The 26,276-nt window shown below is 40.1% G+C and overlaps 3 protein-coding genes across 3 annotated transcripts; 2 read left to right on the plus strand and 1 right to left on the minus strand.

The window, feature by feature from the left end:
• Window positions 1–260: 260 nt before the first annotated feature.
• LOC128461417 (major histocompatibility complex class I-related gene protein) lies at window positions 261–6,285 on the plus strand. The gene is made up of 7 exons (XM_053446342.1): window positions 261–421; window positions 1,857–2,117; window positions 2,852–3,130; window positions 4,196–4,498; window positions 5,366–5,479; window positions 5,828–5,845; window positions 6,171–6,285. Exons 1-7 carry the CDS (start codon window positions 346–348, stop codon window positions 6,248–6,250), a joined length of 1,131 nt encoding a protein of 376 aa, XP_053302317.1. The 5' UTR covers window positions 261–345; the 3' UTR covers window positions 6,251–6,285.
• A 2,919-nt stretch (window positions 6,286–9,204) lies between these two features.
• LOC128461378 (tapasin) lies at window positions 9,205–14,250 on the minus strand. The gene is made up of 8 exons (XM_053446276.1): window positions 14,033–14,250; window positions 13,039–13,230; window positions 12,575–12,826; window positions 12,138–12,497; window positions 11,425–11,742; window positions 11,041–11,142; window positions 10,329–10,357; window positions 9,205–10,192 (listed from the first exon to the last, which is right to left on the minus strand). The coding sequence occupies exons 1-8, from the start codon at window positions 14,091–14,093 to the stop codon at window positions 10,181–10,183; spliced, it is 1,326 nt and encodes a 441-aa protein (XP_053302251.1). The 5' UTR covers window positions 14,094–14,250; the 3' UTR covers window positions 9,205–10,180.
• A 2,570-nt stretch (window positions 14,251–16,820) lies between these two features.
• LOC128461446 (H-2 class I histocompatibility antigen, K-K alpha chain) lies at window positions 16,821–24,526 on the plus strand. Its single transcript, XM_053446372.1, has 7 exons — window positions 16,821–16,981; window positions 18,921–19,181; window positions 21,438–21,716; window positions 22,690–22,992; window positions 23,727–23,828; window positions 24,175–24,192; window positions 24,480–24,526. Exons 1-7 carry the CDS (start codon window positions 16,927–16,929, stop codon window positions 24,524–24,526), a joined length of 1,065 nt encoding a protein of 354 aa, XP_053302347.1. The 5' UTR covers window positions 16,821–16,926.
• The last annotated feature ends 1,750 nt before the right edge of the window (window positions 24,527–26,276 follow it).

The following is a 26,276-nucleotide window of genomic DNA, read 5'->3' on the forward strand; positions in this document are numbered from 1 at the left end:
CTGACTAATACATTATCCTACAAGTATACTATCCTAAAAATACAATTATGCAATAAACACATTATCTTACAAATGTGTTGCACTACGTATAAATATATTATTCGACTACAGGGTGTGAAGTTATAACACTACGCAGTTCGTTACTTTCACTTCTCCTTCTACAACCTCAGTGGATGAGTTTCACCCAGTTTTAAGTGACGTAGAGGCTGATCCTAAATTCCCATTGGCTCAGAGGATGTCCCCGCCTCACGGTTTGTCCTCTTGTCCCTGGTTCCGTCTCTTATCTCCACAGTCCGTGTCTCTCTGTGTGGAGACAGGAGCTCATCTACCTGCAGACCAGTACAGATGAACACACCACCGCTCACCATGTTCACGGTTCTTTCCCTGCTTCTACTGGCGGGAGCACACAGCGCGACGGCTCGTGAGTTAAAGTCACGTTTCTACTTTACTTTATTGTGTTTGGTCGATTTGAAGTGAGAAAAGAAAAGGCTACACGATGAATCAAGAACAAGTGAAACAAGAAGCAACATTTAAACTCAGCGATAAAACAAAGCGTTTCTTGTATTGTACGAATAACGAATTTTATTATTCCAGACTTAGTTATTCATGACGTGTTTCATGTTGGTTTATAAAAATGTTTTGGGTTGTTATTGTAGTCAGTAGATGGCGCTGTTTCATTAGTAACAGGAACCAGCTGAGCACAAACAGCTTCCTGCTTTGTTGGTTCAATGTTCAACATCATGTAGGCTGATAAAGACCGTGAGTGACGTCACTGACATGAGATATTACTAATTAATGATCTGTTATCAATGTGTCCTCCTGCTCCAACACAATCAACACACATTGTTACAAACACAAAACACAAGTTCATCTCTAATGTAAATGATGTCAGTGAAAAGAAGCAGGGAGACAAAGAATCAGGTCGAGGCTGCCTCCATGATGAATAACTGACAGATGTCTGTTAATACTTTCTAATGTGATAACATCTGCACTGAAGCCGGACTGCTTGATGTGAGTCTGTCACAGAGATGAAGGTTTCAGTCTTTATGTGTGCACACATGCACCAAGTGTTATATTACAGAGTAAACTAAGAAGATGTGCATTTATAATTACATTATTTTTTTAATTAAAAACCACATGTTTATTTTCTTAATTCAAGTTCTGTTTGGACACATTATTAGATTTATAGTTTTTTATAATAAAGCTAATGTTCAACATTTAAACATTAAGTCTTAATTACATGTCTTTGTCATAAGTATTTGACTTTAACATCTTAGGAATCAGAGCCAAGCACACAGATGAATTATTTCCAGTTAATGATCTGAATCAGAAATGTTGTTGACAACCTCATGAACATGTTGTCATATTGTTGTTGTCAAATGTTTTCTGAGTCTATACATTTAAAAAATTGTCAAGCCCTTCCTGTAACAATGTCCCAGTTTGTTTTGTTAACTGGGTCCATTATAAATGTGTATGTGTTTATATGGATGAATATATATTGATATATAAAGAGACAGAAACCAACTATTTGAGGACTTTAAGAATAAAAGTTTCAAAGAGTAACTGAAAATTTAAGTTGTTTCACTGCACATGAAATACTCTGCAGTAGAAAATATTATTTTCTAATATTAAACATTTGAGTCGTTAGATTGAATCCATTTTTAATACTCAGCAGAATATTCAAAGTAAAGAGAGTCTGGACTCTGGAGCAGATGTTTTATCTATGAATGTGTTTTTGTGTTTGTTTACCTCACAACAGCTGAAGTTGTGTTGAATGTGCTTCATGTCTTCTTGACTCTGAGTGATTTATAAAACAGTCTGAAAACTAAAGTCATGACTTGAACTTTTTCTTGCAGGGATTCACTCTCTGAAGTTTTTCGAAACTGCGTCGTCTCAAGTCCCAAACCTTCCAGAGTTTGTGGCTGTTGATTTGATTGATGACGTTCAGATCGAACACTATGACAGCAACACAAAGAAATCAAAACCCAAACAGGACTGGATGTTAAAGGCAAATGATGCAAAGTACTGGGAGAGGCAGACTCAGGTTGGTTTGGGTACACAGCAGGTCTTCAAAAACAACATCGAAATCGTAAAGGAACGCTTCAACCAAACTGGAGGTTTGTTTACATTTCACTCTCTAATAATAACACAACAAACAAACACACACACATAGTCATACTCACACACACATAAATGCACTCACACACACACTCACACATTCTTACACACACTCACACACATAAACATACACACACACTCACAGGCACACTCCCACAAACGCACACACAGATACACAATCACATACACACACACATACCCACACACCAAACATACACACACTCTCTCACAGACACAATTACACTAACACACCAAAACATGCACACACAATCACATTCACAGGCACACACACAATAACACACAATCACACTCACACAAACGCACTCACACAATCATATTCATGCACATGCTCACATTCTCACTCGCACACATAAACACACACGCACACTCAAAATCACATTTACACACACACACATAAACACATGCAAACACACATAAACATGCGCATTCTCACACTTACCAATACACACAATCACTCACACAATCATATGCACACATACACACACACACATTCACACACACATTAACACACACACACACATAATCATATTCTCACACTTTAACACACACAGACATTTTCGTTTATTATATCTGATCCAAAATATTGATCCATGTGATCAATAGATTTTTAAATGATCAGAATTTTTTTTATCAAGTAAAAATCTCAGATATTTTGTGATATTTCTTTAATATTAGAGTTTAATAACAGCTCAGATCTCTGTCTCTCTCTCAGGTGTTCACATTTACCAGAGGATGTACGGATGTGAATGGGACGATGAGACTGAAGAAGTTAAAGGTTTTGAGCAGCATGGTTATGATGGAGAAGACTTCATATCATGGGACCATGAGACAGAGACGTGGATCGCTCCAACACAACAGAGTGTCATCACCAAACTGAAGTGGGATCAGGATAAAGCTCTACTCGCATATCTTAAGAACTTCTACCTCAAGGAGTGTCCTACCCGGCTGAAGAAGTTCCTGGTGCACGGGAGGAGCTCTCTGCTGAGAACAGGTGACATCACAGAACCTCCATCAACTCAATGTTCCTCTTTCTTTCTCTGTGGCAGCGAACGAGAGCAAATACACAAACACCTGCTCTCTCTCTCTCTCTCGCTCTCGCTCTCTCTCTCTCTCTCTCTCTCTCTCTCTCTCTCTCTCTCTCTCTCTCTCTCTCTCTCTCTCTCTCCCTCTCCTTCTCCCTCTCCTCCTCGTTGAGGGAATGTCCTAAAATTTGGTCCAAATATTCAATTGGAGTCAAGGATGAAGTGATTTGATTTTGGAGGTCAATGGTGAAAGGTGAAAGGTCACAGGGACATTTTTGCTTTGTGAAGGTGATATCTCTGTAACGCCATCAAGGAATCCTTTCACAAACATTCACTTTGACTCACCAATAAACTGAATACATTTTGGTGGACAAAGGTCGAAAGGTCAAAGTCACAGTGGTTTATTGCTGTTTTTTTGAAGATGATATCATAAGATCAGATTCAGATTTGGTACAAACTTTCACATGAACTCAAAGATTGATGGTTATTGATTCAATTTTGGTGCCTGGAGGTCAAAGGTCAAGGCCACAGTGACCTCATGTTACTGTGAATGTGATATAATAGCACCGCCCCTCTGGAACTCCATTACATCTGACACAGTTCACTTGGAATCACTGATGAATGGATGAGACCGGGTCCTCTGAAGGAAGCCGTCCCTGAATTGAGACCCAGCCGGAGCGTCCTCCCTCCTCACTGCCCGACCGACCTGCACTCACTTTGCACTTTAACACAAAATACCAACATTCATCAGAAGAGATCAGGACCTGTCCACTACAGGAAGTTTACTTCATAAATACTGTGATATAAAACCTGTTAATAAATACTGTGATATTACTTTTACGTCATATCGTCCTCCCCAGTGTCTCTGCATCACTTCAGCCTCTGTCTCTCACTCACATCTCACAGTTTGTTCACTTGTCTCGTATATTAACAGAAATGACTAATGTAACATAAATGGATTCGAACAGTAATGACATAATTAGTTTGCAATACATTATAATAACCCATAAACTGTCTTTCTTTATCCTCCCCAGAGCTTCCCAGGATTTCTCTCCTCCAGAAGTCTCCCTCCTCTCCAGTCACCTGCCACGCTACAGGTTTCTTCCCTGACAGTGCTGTGTTGTTCTGGAGGAGAGACGGGGAGGAGCTTCATGAGGACGTGTACCGTGGAGAGGTCCTCCCCAACCATGATGGAACCTTCCAGATGAGCGCTGACCTGAAGGTTTCCTCCATCTCCCCTGAAGACTGGAGGAGCTACGAGTGTGTGTTCCAGATCGCTGGTGTGAAGGAGGACATCGTCACCAGACTGGACAAAGACTCAGTCCAGTCCAACAGAGGTGAGACTGGAACCAGTGAGGACACTGGGAAACACACATTTCATCTACAGTCACAGTCCTGCAGGTCATGTTGGCTGATGTGTAGAATGAGAAGTTTTCTTCCCTGACAAATTAATTTAGTTTTAATGTGTCTGCAACAGTGTCTGAGGATTTTATTACTATTATTATTATCATTGATCAATTAGATTTACACATTTATAAATATTTAAATTCACTTGTATGATTTTATTCCATGAAGTGTTTCTGCAGGTCTCAACTAGAGCCAGACTGGTTTATCACTGGTCAGATGTGAGCCTTTCACAGACATACTGGGATCAGGGTGGATGTTTGATATGTAAACTTTTATTCTACAGAATTAATGAAGCAGTAAAAACAAACAAATCTCTCGTTCTTTACCTCGAGTAACAACAGACATTTAGGTTCTTGTCTTCAGGCAGTTTACAACCAGTTCAACCAGTGACTTTAAATAAAGATGGACGACATGACTTTATCTTCATTTCTGGAAAGTGGGAGGAAGTGGAGACGTGTCGTCTGTGTTTATTTCCATTAGTCTCTGATTTCAACATGTGAACATTAAAGTCACTGTTAAGACTCGACTGCTGCTCTGTTGTAGAAGATGAGTCCATGAAATGATTTAGTTACTGGACGTAAAGTTTAAGACAAACCAGTGTGAAGAAGCACAGATACAGTCATTATGTACAGATGAAAACTGAAAGTAGAACCAACAGCAGGACAAACTCACAGGTTTAGTGTCTGTGTGGGTTTGTTGTGTCTCAGGACAGGATTGTGGTTCAGGGAGATTCTTGTCGTCCAACCTGCTTCATCTGTTCAGGTTGTGATCCTTTGTTTTTTTATTCTGCTCAACAGAGAAGCCCACTGACTGGACCACCACCACCATCATCATCATCATCATCATCGCTGCAGTGGCTCTCGCTGTCGTTCTTGCTGTCATTGGACTCTTCGTGTACAGGAAGAAGAAAGGTGAGAAACCAACACAGAAGCTTTGTCCAATTTTTTTCTGGTGTTTTGATTTGAGTCTTTCTAATTAATGCTCGTTCAGATCAAACCTCATGAAACAAACTTCAGTTCCTCACACACCAACTTCTGTTTCAAGAGCTGCAGGGTTCACAGAAAGTTGTCTAACTTCCCTCTGCACCATAGACTGTTTATAAAAAGCTCTGCACACAGCGTTCAGCACACAAACAACAAAAAGTGACAGAATGTTGTTGATCGTTTGAGGAGAATCGCCACGAGAGAAAAACATGACACAATCCTGTTTGTGTTTTAACTGTAATAACTGAAATCATTTGTATTTTCTTTTCATTTCAGCCCAATGTACTTCACTTCGTAAGTAAAACTTCTATTTCTATTCTGTTTTCTTTTTATACTAACGTGCTTCATGAGGACATCACGTCACTCAATTTCTTCAAAATGTCCACAAATGTTCCCTCAGGCCTCGTCTACACTTCTGCCCATATTTATTTCAGTGGATACGAGTCTCCCCACAGGAACCTGACCCAGTGCAGGACTCTAGTAAACCCTCTGTAGATTAGATAGGGTTCATTTTGTGCTGAAGAGAGTTTTCAGGACTGTTCCCTGCAGTGTTGGTGGTTTGTAATGAAAGTGTCTGTTCAGAGGAGGATGGACTAACGATGTGTTTCTGACCTCACAGCTGGAAAAGATCCAGGTGCCTCACAGCCGCTGAGATCAGGTGATGGAGGTTCTAGTACCTCAAGTGAGGCGTCCTACTGAACACAGTGAGTTGCTTCATCTGTTCAACAAAACTGCATTAAACTAAGTTCAAAGTAACATATGTGTGATCATGTGTAAAACCTCTGTTTGAATTAGAAATAAAAAAATCAGCTGAGAGCGAGAAACAAATCAGACACCTTCACGTTAATAGGACAGATTAGATGTTCATTAAAACTCAAATATCAGCAATTAAAATATTAACAAACCCAATATGTAGGGCTTATCAATTTAAGATTACTGATTTTTTTCTGAGTCAACTTTAATTTCACTGAGAGAATCATGGAAATATTAGGTCTCAATACTGTAGATATATGAAATACGTGGCTTTGTGGAACTGATCATTTCATTTTTTTTCTTTTTTCTCTCTTTAGGTTTATGGACGAGAAGCAGTGTCACCACAGTCTCCCCCTTACGCTGGGAACTTATTGATTATTCGTCACTCAAATCATAAAGTGATGTTCAGGGTCAGACATTGATTGAAATACAATCAACACAACTTACAAATTAGAAAACTAAAAGGTCCCGTTGATTAAATTTGATCTTTTAGTTAAAAATAAGAAATGTTAAACTTCCCTCTGATAAACATTTGTTTAAATATTGATAAATCAAATGAGTATTATTACTTTTTCTTTATCTGGAGTGAAGTAAAGCACATTTTCAAAAACAATGAAAGTATCACAACACTGTTCAAATACAATTATTTTAAAGATTATCTTAGTTACAGTTTTATATTCCTGGTGTTGGGGCATCCTTGTAAAATCATTAAAATAATACAAATCTAAATATACATATATAGACACCACATCTTAGGATCTGGAAATATAATCTGTCTCATGATTCCATAAATCTGTTGGTTTGTTACTCACGTATCTCGAGAACCGTTCATTTTATCAGCTTCACACTGGACCTGTGTGTTGTTAAGGGCCCAAGGAAGTGCAGTGTTGAATCTGGTGTGATTTGGACAAGTGATACAATCAATGTTAATAGAATTCAGTACAAAATTAGTTTTCCAGTTAAAGTGTAAATATTTTATTTTATTTCTAATTTGGCCTGAACAAGAAATGAATTAATCAAGAGTTGCTTGTTTTTGTTTGTTTGGTTATATTCATGCTTTGCTGTGTTCTTAACCTTTAAAGTTCATTTTAGTGGAGATTATAAAAGGGTTGTGGGAGGATTTCAGTATCTCATATGAAATGTTGTGTTAATATTTCCTGTTATTTTTTAGGGACAAGGGACTTTTCAGTTTTAGTCTTGTTAACATTTACACTGCAACAATGAAAATGTTCGAACAGCGCGAAATGTATTGCTTTATAACTTATCTTTCTTAAGTTTAAAAACTTCACATTTTCTCAAAGCTGTGAGTTCTAGTGTCCCTGCTCGTCAGGCTCCAGAGGATCAAGCTGTTTATTCCACATGCAGACGTGAAATTGATCAGCCCGAGCAGTGACGTTCTCCATATGAACACTTTTAATTCATTCATATCGTCCTGTTGACCACTCACACACTTTACTGTACTCACTCAGTCACATTCACTCACTCATACAGTGTTTATTCAGTCACACGTCAATCACACACATTGTCCACGAAGCTGTCAGGGGTAGTTTCAGTGTTCTGATTCTTGCTTATGGACACTTGGTCATGCGGACTGGAGCAGCTGGGAATCGAACCTGTGCGCCACTGGTTAGTGGACGATCTGGTCTACCTCCTGAGCCACAGCCGCCAAAACATGCAGCTGCAGATCCAGAATTTCTGTCCTGTATTCAACCTAAACACTCACCTTCATGACGTTAGGTCAAGTTTCCCCTGATGAGACATGAGACGTGTCATATCACAAACACACCATTTTTGGTTTTGCCAACATAACTTCAGCAACTTTACAAATTTAACTTAGTAAAATTAGTTGAAGCAAATTGGTTTACAAATCCATAAAATATTCTCTGTTGATTATATTTAGAAATCGCAGTAACACAATTTCAAGTTTTCATTTTTACAGTGTAGAAACTGAATGTTGAGGCTACATTTTTCTTCTTGTGTCGGGTTTTTATAAATAAATGTTAAATTAAGCTGCTTTGCTGTTTCATTCCTTTTGTACCTCGGTTTTTAATAAAGTGATGTTCTCTGGGATTTCTGCCTTTTTGTGATTCAACTTGTAGAGAAGTTCAACACATCTGTGAAAGTTCAAATGTTCATTATCGTCCCAGAAAATAAACTAAAGTGGATTTGACCTGTAAGAGCAGCAAGGAAAAAGCTATTTGGTCAAACCTGTGACTCTCAACAGGAAAACGACAAAGACATTTTACACATGACAAGAAAATGATTGTGTAACAGTAACACACAAAGAACAAAATTACTTTTTCAGCACTCATATTTCAATATAACGAAACAAAGCAGCAACAATAAGTCTATTGATCAATTCGTCATAATCATAATCAAATACTTGTTCCTGGTGTCAAACTGTTTTTTTCACCATTGTTTGGTTAGTTATATGATTGTAAGCAAGATCACACAAAAACTACATAATTAGACTTGGTGATAGGATGTGTTCTGGGCCAGGCAAGAACTTGTTACATGTTGGCTGCGGAATGGGATTGTGGACAGATCCAGGAATGTTATTTTACTTGACACTGTGATATGAGTTCAGGTTTTAATCTAATTCTGTACAAAACTGTACAAGATGGTGCACGTTCACTACGCTGTTTTATTCTGAAAAGGACAACGGAAGTCACATTGTCTCATAATACTGGTTTAGGGTCTCCTTGTTTTTTTAACGTACTGGTCACAATTGTTATAATAATAATGTTCCATATGTTTTAGTCATGAAGCATTTATTTTTAATAAAATGTACAAATTTTGAACTGTTTTATTTGCACAATGTGGTGCACAAGTATTTTTGCAAGAAAACCAAGACAACAGAAATGTATGTAATGTTATTACACCCACAATGCACACTTCAATTATACATTGATAGAATTTTTTTAAATTGTTCCAAATTCTTTATTTTCCATCCACCAGAATTATCTGTTTGTGCCATTATCTTCTCCTTTCTAAGTACATTTTATTTTCTAATGGATACAGCATCATTCCTACATTTGTCTGAACGACAGACACACACTCACTAACACACAGTGAAACTAAAAAGCAGCATGTGATGACAAAACCAAAATAACACACAAATTACAAATATCAGAATTCGTCACGTTTCTTTAACACAAAACCAGATTAAGTTTGGAAAGTTTTCGTCTAACATTAAATGGACCATTTGTATAAAGAGGTCTTTTCTAATCTAACTGACCACTGACAACACACTCACACACACATTCAAACTGCACTGCTACACACACATCAGTCACATTGCCAGCGCAGCACATTAGGGGGAAGCTCAGTTCAGTATCCTGATCAAAGACACTTCTGAGCAGACGGGGATCGACCCACCGACTTTTTGGTTGGTGGTGGCACGCTCTAGCTCCCACTTTACCTCACACACACACACACACACATACACTCAGCGTTTTTCCTTCTCAGTGGTGATCATTGTTGTACAGGGAGCATCATTACACATATTTGTTGTTCTATTTCCAGATTGTAAAATGATCCAGTTTCCAACAATATGTCACTTTACAGGAGAATAATACAACAGGATTTTTTTAATGGGCAGAAACCCCTTTCCTTTCAAACGTACCTGATTCCTGCCTCTTATTAATTTTGCACAAAAATATATAATGTGAAAATAGTTAAAACAGAATTAAATGAAGCTCAAGAAGGCGTCCAGCAAGATCTGTAGAAAAATACAACCCTCTAAAAACAGATGTTCACACAGATTCATCGCTAAGCTCGACATAACTGTCTGAAAGAAAAATAAAACATCACTCCAGAGTTTTCAAAGCAGACGGATGGTGCTGGTGGCTCAGTGTCACTCCTCAGTCGACTTCTTTACTTCTCTTTCTGTCAGAGGGAAATGTGGAAAGTTATTATGGAGAGGTGAGCCTCACAGAGCAGCTCCAAAAAGATACAACACTTATCTGAACACATTCAGGAATATTTTTATATTCTTATTATTATTGGTGTTTGAAAAAGTTACCTTTTCCACTTTATCTGCACCATCAGTGCCTGTAAACAGTGAAATAAACAACAGAAAGTTAAAAAGACAACAGTTACATTTTGTATTATTAAATTGTATTAATATTAAAGCAGTGTCCGTTCTAAACTGTTCTATTTGGTCTGTTGTGATTTCTCAGAAACTGTAAAAATGACCTGCAGTAATTGAGCCACAGGAAATAAAGAGCAGCTGCAGGACTCAGTGCACAGAAGCTGGAGTAAAGACCTGCTGCTGCTGCTCAGAGCTGTTCACCTGTTTATTTAAAGCTCAGAGAAGTTCGACTCCATGTGCAGAAGCTGAACTGCAGAATCTGTGTTTGTTGACCTGAACCTGTTGTTGTCATGAACGACAACGTCACTTTTGTTGATGAGTCTCAGAAGCTGCTGCTACAAAGCGCTGGTCGCCTGTTTAGTCAAAGTTCATTAATATCGAAGTTATCAAACTGCTCTGAATTCAACACAACACTGAACAGGACCTTCAACCATTCACATGAAAAGCTGATGAACGGTTCTCCAGATTTGCAAAACACCGACAGACAGAGATGTCTGGAAGTAGTAGATAGATGGTGAGAGAGTATCAAGCCTTTTGCAGCCTGAAGCCACTAAATGGTTCAGATCATTCACAACACATGAATATTATTATTGTCAGTTTAGAAATAATGTTTCAGTCCAATTGCTGTTGTTTGATTTGATACCTGAGCTGGAAACGGTCCAGGAGACGAACTTGATGAGACCGTAGAGCACGAGCGCCACACCAACCATCGCCATCGAGTCCTCGATAGACGGAGAACCGAATCCTGTACCAGAGGAGAACACACAATTCAAGCCTTAATGGATTCTCTCATATCAGATTTGCTTCTTCATTGTCAATCAAAATTATTCATTGAATCTTTAACATTTCACTGTCACATGTAGCAAACGAGTTAAAACGATCGTATCCCCCTTAAGAAGCTATTTCTCTCAAGGATGAAATGAAAATGGTGAACCTCAGTTTTACATCAACATCACTTTGGCTCTTTGCTTTTATTTCAAACTTTACCCGTATCTTATATTAACAAAACCAAATTCTTCCACATTACCGATGACACTGAGGGCGGTGCTGGCCCGTCTTGTGCCTCCAGGGTGGACGGCCACACAGGTGAGCTGCCCCCCCATGCCCAGGTTAGAGGTGTCCAGCTCCAGCCGGGCACTCTGGCCGTAGGTTCCATCCCACGCCTGCCTGTGGCCCGTTACGCTGGCTGAATCCAGAGGTCTGGACTTCCCATCTGCGCCTTTGAACTCCCAGCTCAGCTCCAGGGAGAGCGGGGCGAAGCCGGACGCTTCACACTGAACAACCAGAGTCTGTCCGGGAACAGCGAGGGGCAGAGGGGAGGGGTGGATGGAGAGGGATGGAGGTTCTGAAAACAAACAAGAGAAAGTTCATCATTTTACTCTTGTTCCAGATGAAATCACGTTTATTACAGAGCTGGTGCTAATTCTATAACTTGTGTATTTCAATGTGGTTTGAAAGCAAATGCTGTGCCATCTGTGACAATTCCCAGGCACCAGCGAACTGGGGGGGGGGGGGGGGGGGGGGTGTCGATAGAGCTGCGTTTCCATGCATGTGAGTATAGACTGAGATTAATACTGACTGAAAGCCAAAATGTTCGAGTGAACAGGGATGATTCTTCCCGGACTCAAACTACATCCTTCCACCAAATTTACTGAAAATCTGCTCCTTTGTTTTTGTGCGATCTTATTTTCAAAACCAAATAACAAACAACCGGGGGGAGAACATCATCTTTTCCCTCACCCACGATCTCAAGCTCCATCGCCACCTGAGCCTGGAGGTACGGCAGATGCACGGTGCAGATATACGTCCCGGAGTGACGCACTTTGGTCTCCTGCAGGATCAGGGACGCATTTCCTTTCTGGTGCAAACCCTCAAAGTCCAGTGTGGCCCCTTCCTCCTGGGTGTCAGCCACACGGTCTGTCTTGCCGTCATAAGCCAGAACCAGTCGTCCTTTGCCTCTGAACTGGTAACGCCACTCGACGGCGAAACCCGAGCCGGACAGAGGCGAGGAAGGATCGACCCAGAAACCACAGTCCAGCAGCACTGGCTCCCCGAGCCGGGCCTGCACTGAGACGGTTCTACTGCTGACACTCAGGATCACTGAGGAAACAGGAGGAGGGAGAGATTCAAACTACCACACACGACTCAGGTGTGATCAACATTTTCCCCAGTGTTACCATTTGACTCTTTGGTTGCCGTGGGAGCCCGCATGATGCTGGAAATGACCAGCTGTTTGTTGAGCCCCAGCAGCGCAGCCGAGAACCAATCAGCTTGCAGGTACACGGGGCTGAAGCCAGAGACTGTGAGTGGAGCAACCCACTGGAGAGTGGAGGGCTGATGCAGGAAGGGGCTGATCTCACACTGGGCCTTCTGCACCGAGCCTCTGGTGGGGGGGCTGAGGGACTGGTGGCAGAGCGTGGCAGCCGGGTCTGAGGACAGAGTCAGAGAGTTAACATGTGACCATGGACTGTCGTTAAAGATGGACGACGCGTCTCCACTTCCTCCAAACATCCAGAGATGAAGCCAAAACATCCTGAAGACGAACGCTGCCATCTTGTGCATCTGGAGCCAGAGACTGTGGAGTAGATATCGGGGGACGAGCCGCGGTAGCAAGGTCCCGTCTGTCTCATTCTGAGCTCACCTGTAATAAAGAAGACTCTGTCCGGGTCGATGTTGGAGGGAATCTGTTCTGACGCTGCGTCTCGGCTGTTTGCGTCTGTCCTGATATGAAGCAGAGACTTCTCCTGGGTCGTGGCTCCTCTACGACCCACATGGTCCTGGACTAACCAGCACTCCACCGCCGGACACCTGCTGCTGCTGCTGCTGCTGCAGGCTTTAAACAATTTAACAAGAAGATGACAGAGAAATAATGTAAATAAAGTGTTAAACATGAGTTTAACAAGATTACACAATACTGATATTATAGCCTGAATTAATGTGTAATCAGTGGTGGAAATAATCCATCAGTCCCCCTGTATTTACCAGTGAAACACAGAGTTAACCTGCTGTAGTTACATTCACTAATAAGTCTGTTGCCGCTTCAGTGTAATAACCCTAACCCTAACCCTTCTGGGGAAATATTAAAAAGTGGCTGTTAAAATGTATAGTAAAGCTCTGATTAACTCCAGGTAACAACAACAATATTATTATTATTATATTTATTATAATTATTATTAGTTTTTTAGTTCACTCTGCACTTTCGTTTTCTAGCTTGGTGTAATAACATGTTCCACCACGAGAGGGCGGGGTGCACGACGCCACTGCACGCTTCAAACCAAACTCCATTCAGAAATATACTGAAAGTTTAAAGGAGTGATCCCACATGGGCCAAATCAATTAAATAAGATATTTGACAAGGTAACTGTGTCTTTATGCTAAATTCGGTTCACATATGACTCACTCACGTTTTACTGTATTACAATAAACTTAAAGTACAAGTTGTTTGTGTACAGTATATCCTTCCTTATGTGTTAAAAAAAGACTTAGGTTGACTAATACTAATTAACATTAGGAATCTTATGTGTCCCTTTTTATTGAGGGTCGGTTAGTTATTGTATTACATGCCAGATGGAGAGTTGATCTCTACATGAATGTTTGTTTCCTGTTTCTAAAATGACCCAGAAAGGTGAACCTACCTTGGAGGCAGCAGGTGACCGTGAGCAGGCAGAGTTTATAAATGGTAGAAAAGTCGGTCATGGTGTTTGTTTCTCTTCTGCTGACAGGTTCTTCTCTGAGCTGCTGATAACACTCAGACTCTAGTGTGGAGAGATCAGTGGTTTTCCCCTCAAGTCCATTTTCATTTTAGTTTCACTTTCACGGACACACAGTTTGTCAAGTCAGCCACGACAAAACAATGCATGTTCCGGTTACGATTTCAGAATAAAACCGAATAAAAAGCGTGTGTTACAGTGATGGTACAATGGCCCCGAAGTACAAAACACAACATCATCAAGATCCATGAATTATTCTCTGATAATCAAAATGTTTAACAAAAAACAAATCACTGAATCTGAATGCCCCCCCCCCCCCCCCCCCACACACACACACACAAACACACAAACAAACAAAAAAAAATGCAGACGAAAACAACCTCCCTGACGTAATAAAACTGAGGAGGAACCGAAAAGAAAAAATCAACCCTACTAGAAGTTGTCAGCAAAACATATTCTATTCCAAGCACATGTTTAGTTTAACTGTTTTTTATAAATGGATTAGATTCATCAATTAATCTAAATACAAATTTATGTATAAATGACTTAATTACGAGGAGAATCTGGACAGAGGTCACACAAGGTCAGGAGAAACACAAACACGAGTTGGTCTTGAATAAGCGTTGAGTCTCATCTGGTGTAATGAGTCACCATCAAAAAGTTCACAGCCCATGTTCACATATACTTTTATCATGCAAATATTTTGTATGACATTATTGCATCATATATTTTCCTTTATACGATGCAGTGTCTTGTCATTTTTAAGTAAATGTCCACACTTTATTTGTATTTTGTGTGCGTGTGTGTGTGTGTGTGTGTGTGTGTGTGCGTGTGTGTGTGTGTGTGTGTAATTGTAAGTGTAGGTGTAAGTGTAATCACTGTTTACCTTTGATTGTGTTTGTGCAGAATGTGGACAAACGAGGAGGACAAGAAGCCTCAGTCTCCTGAAAGAGACAAATGAAACCATCACAGTGATCCGCCCTCAGATCAAGCATCAAGACTCAGTGTCATATCACCAAAGAAAAGCGAACAGTCATGTGATTTACCAGAACCAGGGGTGTGCTGTTTGTGCCTGGTGGGGGCGCTGTGGCACTGTGACTGAGAACTGAACAAGAGATCAAACCCAAACAAACACACACATAAACACTGTCCTCGTCCATGATTTCAGAGGACATTATATGGACTAACATTGATTTCCTGGAGACGAACTCAAACCTTCAGTCCTACCTTTAAACTTAACCTTCAGTCAAACCTTATCCAAAACCAAAACATAATATAATATACTGTACATATAAAACAACACATCAAGTCTGGTTTGGGCCACTTAAGATTAGTCGTCTCTTTAAACTTACATTATTTCCCTTAAACAACTGTTCAAGGCTCAATCTGGTGGAATGATCAAATATTCCTCTGAAAGAAATGATTGGAGAAGAGAAAACATTTGAAATGAGCAGGAGAACTTAGTTGTTTCTTTACTCCTCTCACACACGAGCCCTCAGGTGTGTGTTGGGACCTTCACAGTGGGACAGAGCCCAGGTTCTCAATGAGTTGACATCACTACCTCACAGTGTCTTTGTTGAACTGTCTCAGTGAACTCTCATGGTCGAGTTTGGGATGAGACTTTCTCCACCAAGCCTCAGTGTCGCTAACATTGATTCAGTGGAACACGAATGATGAGACATTTTATAAAGTGCTTGGTGAACAGAAAGTCGAGAGTGAAACAGAAATGAAACACAACATCAGCTGTTCAAACATCAACACAAGAGTTAAATTTCTCTTGTCTGAGCAGTTTTCAGCAACACAACAGAACTGAGTCTGATCTGATGCTTGTGTTCTCTTTTTGCTTCAGTTTGATTATTTATCTTGTGAGTGAAACAGACGTAAAATATGAGTTCAGGTTCACTATCTTGTGTTATTAGATTGTCTGTCTTAACAATGGGGCTCATCTGTGTTAGTTAGTTGTTTGCCTCTGTGGGTGTTTTCAAGTTGTATGTCCATCCCATACTTATGACTTGAGATATATCTGGGATTCCTGGAGGGAGTTTCTTAACATTTGGTAAGAATTTGGATTCTGGACCACCTGATTAGTTTTGTTGGTCAAAGGTCAAAGGTGAAGTTCACCTGGACTCACAAAATATGTTTTTGTCCTCTTGAATGTGACCTCTGACCTCTGAGAGGGAATTTCTTCAACTTGAGATGAACTGGTTAGATTTAAGACGTCAAAAGTAAAGGTCATAGTTACCTCGTATGAATCTGGAAAAATAAATGTGTAGAAAGATGTAGACAGAAACTGCACTGGTACAAATACATTATCCTACAAATACAATAATCCTATAAACAGATTATCTTAAAAATGTGTTGCACTACATAAAAATGATCTTACAAATATATTATTATACAAGTATATTATCATACAAGTACATTAACCTTCAAGTTCTGTATCCTACCAATACATTGTCCTACAAGTACAATATCATAAAAATACAATAACACATTAAACACATTATCTTACAAGTGTGTTGCACTACGTTTAAATTATCTTAAAACATATTATTCAACTAAACAGGGTCTGAAGTTATAACACTACGCAGTTCGTTACTTTCACTTTTCCTTCTACAACCTGAGTTGCTGAGTTTCACCCAGTTTTAAGTGACGTAGAGGCTGATTCTAAATTCCCATTGGCTCAGAGGATGTCCCCGCCTCACAGTTTGTCCTCATCTCCCTGGTTCCGTCTCTTTTCTCCACAGTCGGTCTCTCTATGTGGAGACAGGAACTCATCTACCTTCAGCCCAGTACAGAGGAACACACCACCGCTCACCATGTTCACGGTTCTTTCCCTGCTTCTACTGGCGGGAGCACACAGCGCGACGGCTCGTGAGTTAAAGTCACGTTTCTACTTTGTTTTATTGTGTTTGGTCGATTTGAAGTGAAAAGAAAAATGCTCCATGTTTTTAAAAGAGCCAGATGATTTAAAATGAGGTCTATTATAATGTTTGATGTTTGGTTCCTTCGCTGCAGAATCTAAAAGTTTAATAACGTTTCAAAGACTTGATTTAAAAGTTCATGTTGGTGAATGTCATCGATCTCATGTAAGAAGCAAAGATTATATTATATTTCTGAAAAGATCAACTGAACAGGGACTTTTCTTTCTTTGGATCCGGACTGTTATTTGATTTTTTTTACTTTGGTCAGAACCATTAAGATCCACACGGTCCGAACTGGTTCTGGACGAAATGACGCAGCGATTCTGAAGCGAAAGAGTTCAACAGACTCCGATGAATCAGGAACCAGTGAAACACGAAGCCACGTTTCAACTCAGCGATAAAACAAAGAGTTTCTTGTCACGTGCACATTATGAACTTTATTATTTCAGACTTAGTTATTCATGACTTGTCTCGTGTTTCATGTTGGTTTATAAAAAGTTGTGAAGAAATAACAGGTTCAGTCTGTTGATATGAATCAAGACTGTTATTTATGTAAATATATATATTTTAACATTGTTTTAATCATTTATGATTCATCTCCCAGCGACTCAAACACATTAGTAATTTATCTAAACTGTGGAAACTGACAAATAAGGCGACGACTCAGGTTTTTTTGTTATTGTAGTCAGTGGATGGCGCTGTTGCATATTAAGAGGAAGCTGCTGAGGACGAACAGCTTCCTGCTTTGTTGTTACAATGTTCAACATCATGTAGTCTGATTAAGACCGTAAGTGACGTCACTGACATGAGATATTACTTATTAATGATCTGTTATCAATGTGACCTCCTCCTCCAATTCAATCAACACACATTGTTACTAACACTAAACACAAATTCATCTCTAATGTAAATGATGTCAGTGAAAAGAAGCAGGGAGACAAAGAATCAGGTCGAGGCTGCCTCCATGATGAATAACTGACAGATGACTGTTAATACTTTCTAATGTGATAACATCTGCACTGAAGCCGTACTGCTTGATGTGAGTCTGTCACAGAGATGAAGGTTTCAGCCTTTATGTTTGCACACATGCACCAAGTGTACTTCTACAGAATAAACAAATAAGATGTGCATTTATCTTTACATTTAAAAAAACTTATTTAAAACCACATGTTTATTTTCTTAATTCATGTTCTGTTTGGATGCATTATCAGATTTATAGTTATTTATAATAAAGCTTATGTTCAACATTTAAACATTAAGTCTTAATTACATGTCTTTGTCATAAGTATTTGACTTTGACATCTTAGGAATCAGAGCCAAACACAGAGATGAATTATTATCAGTCGATGGATCTGAATCAGAAATGTTGTTGACAACCTAATGAACATGTTGTCATATTGTTATTGTTGTCAAATGTTTTCTGAGTCTATACATTTAAAAAATAGTCAAGCCCTTCCTGTAACAAAGTCCCACTTTGTTTTGTTAACTGGGTCCAGTATAAATGTATATGTGTATATATGGATGAATATATTGATATATAAAGAGAGAGAAACCAACTATTTAAAGACTTTAAGAATAAAAGTCTCAAAGAGTAACTGGAAATTGAGGTAATTTTGACTTCACATTAAATACTCTGCAGTAGAAAATATTATTTTCTACTATTAAACATTTGAGTTGTTTGATTGAATCCATTTTCAAGTCATAGCAGAATATTCAAAGTAAAGAGAGTCTGGACTCTGGAGCAGATGTTTTATCTATGAATGTGTTTTTGTGTTTGTTTACCTCACAGCAGCTGAAGTTGTGTTGAATGTGCTTCATGTCTTCTTGACTCTGAGTGATTTATAAAACAGTCTGAAAACTAAAGTCAGGACTTGAACTTTTTCTTGCAGGGATTCACTCTATGAAGAATTTCTACACTGCGTCGTCTCAAGTCCAAAACCTTCCAGAGTTTGTGTATGTTAGTTTGGTTGATGACGTTCAGATCCAATACTATGACAGCAACACAAAGAAAGCAGAACCCAAACAGGACTGGATGTTAAAGGCAACTGATGCAGAGTACTGGAAGAGGGAGACTCAGCTTTCTTTGGGTGCACAGCAGGTCAACATAAACAACATCGAAATCGCAAAGGAACGCTTCAACCAAACTGGAGGTTTGTTTACATTTCACTCGCTAATAATAACACAACACACACACATACACATTAACACACACAAACACAATCATATTCACACACACAAACACAATCATATTCACACACACACACACAAACACACATACACATACAATTACACACAGAGACACACACACAGACACACACACTCACGCACACACACACAAAGAGACACAAACACACTCACACACAGACACTCTCACACGCTCTCAGACACAAACACACTCACACACAGACACAAATACACACTCTCACGCACACTCGCACACAGAGACAAAAACACACATACACAAACTCACACACACACTCTCATGCACACAGATACAACCACACACATACACAAACTCATACACGCACACGCACACACACACTCTCATGCACCCAGACACAAACACACTCACACATTTTAGTCACACGTGTGTCTGTGTGTGAGTGTGTTTGTGTCTGGGTGCATGAGAGTGTGTGTGTGCGTGTGCGTGTATGAGTTTGTGTATGTGTGTGTTTTTGTGAGGGTCTGTGTGTGTGTTTGTCTGAATGTGTGTTTTTGTGTTTGTATGTGGTGTGCATGTGTAAGTATGATTGTGTGTGTTTGAGTAAGTTTATGTCTGTGAGTGTGGTTGTGTGTGTGTGTGTATGTGATTGTGTTAGTGCGTTTGTATGTGAGAGTGTGATTGTGTACGGGTGCATGAATGTGACTTGGTGTGCGCACCTGTATGAATGTGTGTATGATTGTGTGTTCATGTTTTGGTGTGTGAGTGTGATTGGGTGTTACCGTAGGATTGTGTGTTTGTGTGTTAATGTGTGAGAGTGTGTTTGGATGTTTTTGTGTCTGAGTGTGATTGTGCGTGTTTGTCTGAATGTAATTTCGTGTGCACGTTTGCGTGAGTGTGATTGTGTGTGCATGTTTTGGTCTGTTAGTGTAATGGTTTCTGTGAGAGAGTATGTGTATGTTTTGGTCTGTGGGTGGGTGTGTGTGTATGTGTGTGCTTGTGTGTGTTTGTCTGTGTGTGTGTTTGTGTGTTTGTGTTTGTGTGTATGTCTGTGTTAGTGTGTAAGTGTGTGTGTGTCTGTGTGTGAGTGTGTGTGTGTGTGAGTGTGTGTCTCTGTGTATGTGTGTTTATGTGTGTGCACGTGTGTGCGTGTTTGTCTCTGTACGTGAGAGTGTGTCTGTGTGAGTGTGTTTGTGTCTCTTTGTTTGTGTGTGTGTGTGTTTGTGTCTCTTTGTGTGTGTGTGTGTGTGTGTGTTGGTGCGTTAATGTGTGTGTCTGTGTGTGAGTGTTTGTCTCTGTGTGTGTGTGTCTGTGTGTCTGTGTGTGTGTTTGTCTGTGTGTTAGTGCCCTATGTGTGTCCTCTGTATGTGCGAATGTCTCTCTGTGTGTGCGTGTGTCTCTCTCTGTGTGCGTGAGTGCGTGTGTTTGTGTGTTTGTGTTTGTCTGTATGTGTGTCTTAGTGTGTAAGTATGTGTCTGTGTGTGAGTGAGTGTTTGTGTATGTGAGTGTGTGTGTGTGTGTGTGTGTCTGTGTGTGTGTCACCTGTATGTGCAAATTTGTTTGTGTGTGGTGTGTGTGTCTCTTTCTCTTTGTCTGTGCATGTGTCTCTGTGTGTGTGTGTGTGTGTCTCTGTGTATGTGTGTGTGTGTGTCTGTGTGTGTGTGTGTGTCTGTGTGTGTGTGTGTGTGTGTGTTTGTGTTTGTGTGTGTGTGTTTGTGTTTGTGTGTGTGTGTGTGTCTCTGTGTGTGTGTGTGTGTGTGTGTGTCTCTGTGTGTGTTTGTGTGTGTGTGTGTGTTTGTGTGTGTGTGTTTGTGTGTGTGTGTGTGTTTGTGTTTGTGTGGGTTTGTGTGTGTTTGTGTGTGTCTCTGTGAGTGTCTCTGTGTGTGTGTGTGTGTGTGTTTGTATATGTGTGCGTGCGATTGTGTGTGTATGTGTGTGCGAATGTGGTTGTGTGTCTATGTGTGTGTGTGTCACTCTGTGTGTGTGTGTCTTTGTGTGTGTGTCACTCTGTGTGTGTGTGTCTTTGTGTGTGTGTCTGTGTGTGTGTGTCTCTCTGTGTGTGTGTCTCTCTGTGTGTGTGTCTGTGTGTGTGTCTCTCTGTGTGTTTGTGTCTGTGTGTCTCTCTGTGTGTGTCTCTCTGTGTGTTTGTGTCTGTGTGTCTCTCTGTGTGTGTCTCTTTGTGTGTGTCTCTCTGTGTGTGGTGAAGATGTGATAATAACAGTTCAGATCTCTGTCTCTCTCTCAGGTGTTCACATTTTCCAGAAGATGTACGGATGTGAATGGGACAATGAGACTGGAGAAGTTAAAGGTTTTAATCAGTATGGTTATGATGGAGAAGACTTCATATCATTGGACCTGGAGACAGAGACGTGGATCGCTCCAACACCACAGAGTGTCATCACCAAACTGAAGTGGGATCAGAATAAAGCTGATCTCGCATATCTTAAGAACTTCTACCTCCAGGAGTGTCCTACCTTTCTGAAGAAGGTCCTGGAGCACGGGAGGAGCTCTCTGCTGAGAACAGGTGACATCACAGAACCTCCATCAACTCAATGTTCCTCTTTCTTTCTCTGTGGCAGCGAACGAGAGCAAATACACAAACACCTGCTCTCTCTCTCTCTCTCTCTCTCTCTCTCTCTCTCTCTCTCTCTCTCTCTCTCTCTCTTCTCTCTGCTCATTTCATGCCTCCTCTCTGAAGATACCTAGTGGCCGCAGGCATCATGCTCTCGTGTTGTCAATCCCATTGCTCTGAACATAATTCCGGAAGGCCTTGAGGGAATTTCGTAAAATTTGATGCAAACATTCACTTTGACTCACAAATTAACTGAATAAATTTAGGTGGACAAGGGTCAAAAGGTCAAGGTCACGGTAGCCGCACAATGTTTAGGTTTTTTTTAACCAGATATCGTAAGATCAGATTCATATATGGTACAAACTTTCACATTGACTCAAAGATTGATTTTGGTGCCTGGAGATTAAAGGTCAAGGTCACAGTGACCTCATGTTACTGTGAATGTGACATCATAGCACCACCTCTCGGGAACTTCATTACATCTGGCACAGTTCACTTGGAGTCACTGATGAATGGATGAGACCGGGTCCTCTGAAGGAAGCCGTCCCTGAATTGAGACCCAGCCGGAGCGTCCTCCCTCCTCACTGCCCGACCGCCCTGCACTCACTTTGCACTTTAACACAAAATACCAACATTAATCAGAAGTGATCAGGACCTGTCCACTACAGGAAGTTTACTTCATAAATACTGGGATATAAAACCTGTCAATAAATACTGTGATATTACTTTTACGTCATATCGTCCTCCCCAGTGTCTTTGCATCACTTCAGCCTCTGTCTCTCACTCACATCTCACAGTTTGTTCACTTGTCTCTTATATTAACAGACATGGCTAATGCAACATAACTTGAATCAAACAGGAATGATATTATTAGTGTGCAATACATTATAATAACCCATAAACTGTCTTTATTTCTCCTCCCCAGACCGTCCCAGGATTTCTCTCCTCCAGAAGTCTCCCTCCTCTCCAGTCACCTGCCACGCTACAGGTTTCTACCCCGACAGCGCCACGTTGTTCTGGAGGAGAGAGGGGGAGGAGCTTTATGAGGACGTGTACCGTGGAGAGGTCCTCCCCAACCATGATGGAACCTTCCAGATGAGCGCTGACCTGAAGGTTTCATCCAACTCCCCTGAAGACTGGAGGAGCTACGAGTGTGTGTTCCAGATCGCTGGTGTGAAGGAGGACATCGTCACCAAACTGGACAAAGACTCAGTCGAGTCCAACAGAGGTGAGACTGGAACCAGTGAGGACACTGGGAAACACACATTTCATCTACAGTCACAGTCCTGCAGGTCATGTTGGCTGATGTGTAGCAGGAGAAGTTTTCTTCCCTGACAAATTAAGTTAGTTTTAATGTGTCTGCAACAGTGTCTGAGGATTTTATATCTATTATTATTATCATTGATCAATTAGATTTACACATTTATAAATGTTTAAATTCACTTGTATGATTGTATGATTTTGTTCCATGAAGTGTTTCTTCAGGTCTCAACTAGAGACATACTGGTTTATTACTGGTCAGATGTGAGCCTTTCACAGACATACTGGGATCGGAGTGGATGTTTGATATGAAAACTTTTATAAAATATTGTAGCTTCATTTCTGGAAAGTTGGAGGAAGTGGAGACGTGTTGTCTGTGTTTATTTCCATTAGTCTCTGATTTCAACATGTGAACATTAAAGTCACTGTTAAGACTCGACTGCTGCTCTGTTGGAGAAGATGAGTCCATGAAATGATTTAGTTACTGGAAGTAAAGTTTAAGACAAACCAGTGTGAATAAGCACAAATGAAAGTAGTAGGACACACAACTGAAAGTAGAAACAACAGCAGGAAAAACTCACACGTTTAGTGTGTGTGTGTGTTTGTTGTGTCTCAGGACAGGATTGTGGTTCAGGGAGATTCTTGTCGTCCAACCTGCTTCATCTGATCAGATTGTGATGCTTTTTTTTTTTCCCTCAACAGAGAAGCCCACTGACTGGACAATCATCTGTGCTGCATTGGTCGCTCTCGCTGTCGTCACCGGTGTCGTCATCGCTGCCGTCATCATGTACAGGAAGAAGAAAGGTGAGAGACCAACACAGAAGCTTTGTCCAATATTTTTCTGGTGTTTTGATTTGAGACTTTCTAATTAGCTCGTTCAGATCAAACCTCATGAAACAAACTTCAGTTCCTCACACACCAACATCTGTTTCAGGAGCTGCAGGGTTCACACAAAGTTTTCTAACTTCCCTCTGCATCATAGACTGTTTATAAAAAGCTCTGCACACAGCGTCCAGCACACAAACAACAAAAAGTGACAGAATGTTGTCGATCGTTTGAGGAGGATCGCCACGAGAGAAAAACATAACACAATCCTGTTTGTGTTTTTAATGTAATAACTGAAATCATTTGTATTTTCTTTTCATTTCAGCCCAATGTACTTCACTTCGTAAGTAAAACTTCTATTTCTATTCTGTATTCTCAATATCTTCAAAATGTCCACAATTGTTCACTCAGGCCTCGTCTACACTACTGCCCTTATTTATTTCAGTGGTTATGAGTCTCCCCACAGGAACCTGAGCCAGTGCAGGACTCTAGTAAACCCTCTGTAGATTAGATAGGGTTCATTTTGTGCTGAAGAGAGTTTTCAGGACTGTTCCCTGCAGTGTTGGTGGTTTGTAATGAAAGTGTCTGTTCAGAGGAGGATGGACTAACGATGTGTTTCTGACCTCACAGCTGTAAAAGATCCAGGTTCCTCACAGCCACTCACAGGAGGGAAGTGAGATTCCCTCCTGAACACAGTGAGTTGCTTCATCTGTTCAACAAAACTGACTCAGACTAAGTTCAAAGTAACATATGTGTGATCAGGTGTAAAACCTCTGTTTTAATTAGAAATAAACAATCTGCTGAGAGCAAGAAACAGAAAACTGAACCTTCACGTTAATAGGACAGATTAAATGTTGAATTAAAACTAAAATATCAGCAGTGACAAAACAATTCAAATATTAACAAACCCAATATTTAGGGCTTATCAATTTAAGATTAGTGTATTTTTTCTGAGTAAAATTTTATTTCACTGAGCGAATCATAGAAATATTAGGTCTCAATACTGTATATACATAAAGTACGTGGCTTTGTTGAACTGAACATTTCTTTTTTTTCTCTCTCTCTCTTCAGGTTTATGGACGAGAAGCAGTGTCACCACAGTCTCCCCCTTACGCTGGGAGTTCATTGATTATTCATCACTTAAATCATGAAGTGATATTCAGGGTCAGACATTGATTGAAATACAATCAACACAACTGACAAATTTGAAAAATAAAAGGTGGCGTTGATTAAATTTTATCTTTTAGTTAAAAATAAGAAATGTAAACTTCCCTCTGATAAACGTTTGTTTAAATATTGATAAATCAAATGAGGATTATTACTTTTTCTTTACCTGGAGTGAAGTAAAACACATTTTCAAAATCAATGAAAGTATCACAACACTGTTCACATGCAGTTAATTTAAAGATCATCTTAGTTACAGTTTTATATTCCTGGTGTTGGGGCATCCTTGTAAAATCATTAAAATAATACAAATCTAAATATACACCCCCACATCCACATCTTAGGGTCTGGAAATATAATCTGTCTCATGATTCCATAAATCTGTTGGTTTGTGACTCACGTATCTCGAGAACCGTTCATTTTATCAGCTTCACACTGGACCTGTATGTTGTTAAGAGCCCAAGGAAGTGCAGCGTTGAATCTGGTGTGATTTGGACAAGTGATACAATCAATATTAATAGAATTCAAATAAATTACACACAATTTTGAGTTGCTGTCACACACGGACACACAACACGAGCATCATTACAACATTTGTTTTCCAGTTAAAGTGTAAATATTCAGATTTTATTTTATTTCTAATTTGGCCTGAACAAGAAATGAATTAATCCAGAGTTGCTAGTTTTTGATTGTTTGGTTATATTCATGCTTTGCTGTGTTCTTAACCTTTAAAGTTAATTTTAGTGGAGATTATAAAAAGGTTGTGGGATGTTTTAAGTATCTCATATGAAACATCATTATTGAAAAATGTAATGTAATTATTTCCTGTTAGTTTTTAGGGACCAGGGACTTTTCTGTTTTAGCCTTGTTAACATTTACACTGCAACAATGAAACATTTTGAATGGCGCAAAATTACTGAACTTATCTTTGAATACATTCATATCGTCCTGTTGACCACTCACACACTTTACTGTCCTCACTCAGTCACATTCACTCACTCAGTGTTTGCTCTGTCACACGTCAGTCACACACATTGTCCACCAAGCTGTCAGGGGTAGTTTCAGTGTTCTGATTCTTGCTTATGGACACTTGGTCATGCGGACTGGAGCAGCTGGGGATCGAACCTGTGCTCCACTGGTTAGTGGACGATCCGGTCTACCTCCTGAGCCACAGCCGCCAAAACATGCAGCTGCAGAACCGGAATTTGTCCTGTATTAAACCTAAACACTCACCTTCATGACGTTAGGTCCCGTTTCCCCTGA

The sequence above is a fragment of the Pleuronectes platessa genome, chromosome 18, assembly GCF_947347685.1.
Source record: "Pleuronectes platessa chromosome 18, fPlePla1.1, whole genome shotgun sequence".
NCBI lineage: Eukaryota > Metazoa > Chordata > Actinopteri > Pleuronectiformes > Pleuronectidae > Pleuronectes > Pleuronectes platessa.